This window comes from Perkinsus marinus (genome assembly GCF_000006405.1).
Source record: "Perkinsus marinus ATCC 50983 genomic scaffold scf_1104296937140, whole genome shotgun sequence".
Taxonomy (NCBI): domain Eukaryota; phylum Perkinsozoa; order Perkinsida; family Perkinsidae; genus Perkinsus; species Perkinsus marinus.
The window spans coordinates 5,517-10,097 of NW_003213889.1; the positions used below are offsets into that span (position 1 = coordinate 5,517).

Below are 4,581 nucleotides of genomic sequence, written 5' to 3' on the forward strand. Positions count from 1 at the left end.
GGTACCTGGAGCACGAGCGCAAACTTGCGAACGGACTATCAGTCCAAAGAATCTCCGCCTACCCGCATCAAATGGTACATATCCTGGTTAACAACCGCATTCGCACATGGGGGGATCTCCGCTGCAGTCGCAGCCAGGACAAAACCTATTGCAATAGTTCGTACAGGTTTGCCAGTTCAGTTCACGGAGCCCGTGGGAGGTTGGTTTAGCATCGGTTGGGAAGATGAAGATAATAGTACATAGGATGACGAAGGCGTTGCGCATCTTACTGAAGAATAATCCTGAGAGGATTCAGCTGAGGGGATGAGTTTTGCGGATGACTTCGCCAGGAAATGCTTATTTTCAGCACAGGAGCACTCGTTAATCCAACCTTGCGGAGTTTGTCTGGAGCGTCTATGTTTTAGTGGCGCCCGCACGCATCTGCACGCGCTCACGCTTTCCTGCACGCGGTCACGCTTACCTGCACGCACTCCTGTGGACGGATCTACTCGGAGTCGTGATCGGGTTGTCGCGATTGACCAATGCTATGCCAGAGTTAGAGCGAGATAGACCACTAAGGATGGTAGAAAGAGCGTAAGAAACCTTAAGATCTCGTTCCCGTGCTATGTGTCACGTCACGTGACGTGCTCCGGTCACGTACAGCCGCGTGCGCCCTTGTGGATTCAAGTGGCGTGCGGAACTGCGATCAGCACAGGGTCGTCGATTGTGCGGTGTCACTTGGCTCAATGTCGAGTCTTCCCAGTGCTAACTCAGGACTGTCGTTGTCTAGGGAGTTAACCCTTAGGAAATGATAGTGACACTCACTATAATAGAGCTGCTATCAACATCATAAAGCGATAATCTGTTTAATGATCCCGCAACCGGGGGCACGTGTGCAATCGTTGGGCGCTTGACCTATGCGTGCCAGCGGAGCGGTCGATGTCATGTTTGCCGAAAAAAAAGACTGCCTGCAATGGAGGGGCCTTTCGATGGCTTGGTGCAGTAAAGTTCCCCCACAGGTCTTGGCGCCTCAACGTGGCGTGGGGGTGACCGGTTCGGTATAGCCGGTGCCAAGCCTTGACCACCTTTGCCTATACTCGTACATCCCTCAGCGGGTGCCTTGGAGTATGGTGGGGTTTCTCTCCGTCGATGCCTGTTTAGCTATTCTCTAGCGTTTCATTCGGCGGGCTGCTACTATGTGTATACCTGCTCTATCTTACCCTTGCATTATAGCTCATGCCACACCGTTCTCCCTCACGATTTTGTCTCATGATATTCGTGCATCACTGTCTACTTGTCGAGGATTGCTTTCACCTTTCCCCTGGCTTTTGTCAGGCTTCGACCTTTCTTTCCCCTGAGTTACGCCGTACTTGCCACTGTCTTTGCCCAATAGTTGCTCCCGTGTTCTTTCGCTCAGGTGTCTCATTTAATGCATTCGCATTCGTCCCGCGTTAGTCGTTCTTCCTTGTCGTTCCAGGTACTATCAATTCGGCGTCGTGTCTGAAATCGTTTGGTGGACAAGACGTCAACACTACGTGCAGCACCACTGGCAGTGGGCTATTATGCTTTTCGAATACTGCCTCAGTTGGTTTTGCAGCGAGCATGGTCTACTGTATGAACTGGTAACCATCGCGATGCCTTCTCGGCGAGAAGGCATCGCTTTCGACAATCTTACTGTCCATGTTCACCATCGCCGTGTTCATGTTATGATCCCCGGTGTATTCTGCCGAGTCCCGAAGGAGCAAGAGGAGCATCTATAGTACCGTCGTCGACTTGACTTACTTCCCCTACCCAACCGCAGCTGTCTTCTGTCTGCTGTGTAAACCCTGTTCTGGTGGTTCATTACCCTCCCTGTGCTTCTCGTAGCATATATCGTGCGATGTCATCACCTGTGCATATGTTAGAGCTGCCTGGGGTCTATATCGTCCTCTTTATAGTAGTTGTATTTCTCCCCCTATCATTTTAAGCCCCTTTTTCTATTTTAGGTATTATACTTGGCCCCGCTCTTTGCATTATCCACCTTTCTCTCTCGTTGTAGTAGTAGTAGCAGCCACATATCTCTGATGTCGACGGGGTTATAGCCTCACTGTCTCTTTGGGTGCTTCTGAGCCGGCTATTGTACGTTTGAGGGCGATCGGCTGCTAGCCCGTAAAGCCCGGCAATAAGCATTGCGTTGCGTTGCAGTAAAGTTTACTGAGTAAACCCAAACCGCAATTGATAGTATCAATTTGATACTCCAGGTAGTCGATGCTAGTCACTAGCAGATAGTGACTCTGGCAACACGATTCCAAAGGTAGATGCGGGTGTAAGGTGATACGTAGCTGCAGGCGCCAACAGTAATTTTCGAAAGAATCCCTCGAAAGACTCTGAATTCAATCGAACATTAACGCATGCACACAAAAGCTTCGAATGAGGCACTCGCGCCCGCCCATACTGTTTTCTGTGCTGACCCTCAGGCAGCGCAGGATTATATGGCGCTCGCCTAGAATCTAACCGTTTCAATCAAAGGCTTTATTGGACTAAAATACTGGATTTAAGTTCGTTTGATCCTTGTGATCTACACGTCCGTCTACTCTGGTGGTCTATCATCGATCTCTATTGTGATCTCTATCTCGTCTACATATAGAACTGTATCTGATCTGTATTATCTATGCATTCTATTAGTGAGTCGCCGCATTGTGTTATGCAGCTGTCGGATTCTGGGCTTAGTTCTAGTGAACGCTTTACACCTGTGCAATCTACTTCGCACATCGAACCACCCTCCAGAAATTCTGAAATTTCTGGTATCTGTTTACGCCCATTGTCCGCACATTCTACCGGGATTTCCTACCGAACCTCTGCGTTCACTATGTCGTCATCTAGGCCTCAGCTTCTACCTGCTGGATCTAGCTCCAGCTCGGCAAGCTTATCTCCTTCCAGAAGGCGTTCTATGCTCCGCCATCGTTCTCTTCCCTCGAGAACACAAGAAGTTCGAGGCCGGTCTACTGTCTATGACCACGACGACCCTCTAGGGAATCTATCGTCATCTTTTAACGATGGTATGGTACCTCAACACTCTACTGTTGAGGCTGGTCCTGAGATCTACGTTGAGCACAACGATGTTCTAGTCCTACCTATGAGTAATGGTATTTCTGGTTGTCTGGGCGACAACGGTAACGACAAGCATTCTATCGGTTCTATCGTAACTGGTAAGTCTAATGCTCTGTTTAACGGTAAGGAAGATTCGTCTTCCGCCTACCCTGATCGGATGCACTGCACTCCGACATTCGGCAACGATTCTTCTACTAGTGCTGTTTCTATCTCCGATGGTCGCGGTCTACGTGGTTTACCTATTAATCTGGGTACTGTCTACATGACTGGTGTCACAAGAACGCCGACCCTTAAAGCCTCTACTAAGAAGCGTGCTATTAGCGCTACTCGTCATTCCTCTAGAATTGCCAAGCCTTGCGCTGATTCTATTGAAAATGAAAGTTCCTTATCTAACAAGGAACGTCGGTCTAGTCTTGGTGATGTATCCGATGCTACTAATGGTAAGTCTGTATCTACTCCCAAGAATGGTAACTCTGGTGATGATCCGGTTCCTCAACCTTCTGCTTCGTCGTCTAGTGGGTTTAAGACTATTGGGGCTGACTCTACTACACCCCTCGAGGGTAATGGTGACAGTTCTAATATATCGGGTAATGATGATGATCATCAGATGATCTGGCTAATTCTAGTAAGAAGACTGTTGCTACGGCTGTACCCTCTGCTGTTAATGTTCTTAATGGTAATGGTATCTCTAGCCAACATCCCAACACTACTGCTAAGCACTCTACTGGCCCTGTTAATACTACTATGCCGGTTACTCCTATTGTGCATCAAGGATTCGTCCAGCCTACTAATCCTATTATCGATGGATCTACGGGTTTCTATCCTATTCCTGTTAACCCTTTTTCATCTAATGCGCAGTCAAGTGTTGGTGCCTCTAATTTCCAATGGGGCTACATCCCTGGCCCTAATGGGGGCTTATCTCTAGTCCCCTATTCGGTTGTTGGTTCTTCATCTATGATACCCTCTATGCCTATTGGTGTAACTGGTACTAATACTACCGACGTTGGCCACGAATTACAACAACCATCTACTCAAGGTCCTCTATCCCTTGACCGATATCAAAACGGTCAGATTGCTTCTCGTGGTTCTCGCTGTTCTAGTCGCTCCGTTCGTGAGTCTTCTAGGGACAGGAGAATTGGTGATTTTTGCCACTCTAGGGACTCCGGCCATGGGTCACCTAGGAGTAGAGAAGATCACATCTCTGTTGCATCTGGCCAACATGGTTCCCGCTGTTCTAGAGCTTCTGAGTCCTCTAGGGACAAGGGTTCCTCTAATTCTCGTCATTCTAGTCGACCTCCTAGGAAGACTTCTAAGAATGAGGGTTCAAATGGTTCACGCCACTCTCGTCGTCGTGAAGATTCTAAGCGTTCCCAAGGCTCTAAGTCTTCTATGTCTTCTAGAAGGTCTTCGTTATTATCTGGCGACGGCGAACCACCTCGTCGATCTCCATCTAATGTGCCCAAGACCGGTCTAGCTGATGGATTTGTCCCAACTTCCGCTCAAGGTGGTCTC

General features: G+C 48.6%; 1 protein-coding gene across 1 annotated transcript; it reads left to right on the forward strand.

Annotated features, from left to right (window-relative positions):
• Positions 1 to 3,019: 3,019 nt before the first annotated feature.
• On the forward strand, positions 3,020 to 4,543 carry Pmar_PMAR023269 (hypothetical protein; the record flags this gene model as incomplete). The annotated part of the gene is made up of 3 exons (XM_002783103.1): positions 3,020 to 3,629; positions 3,677 to 4,135; positions 4,227 to 4,543. The coding sequence occupies 3 exons, from the start codon at positions 3,020 to 3,022 to the stop codon at positions 4,541 to 4,543; spliced, it is 1,386 nt and encodes a 461-aa protein (XP_002783149.1).
• Between the last annotated feature and the right edge of the window lie 38 nt (positions 4,544 to 4,581).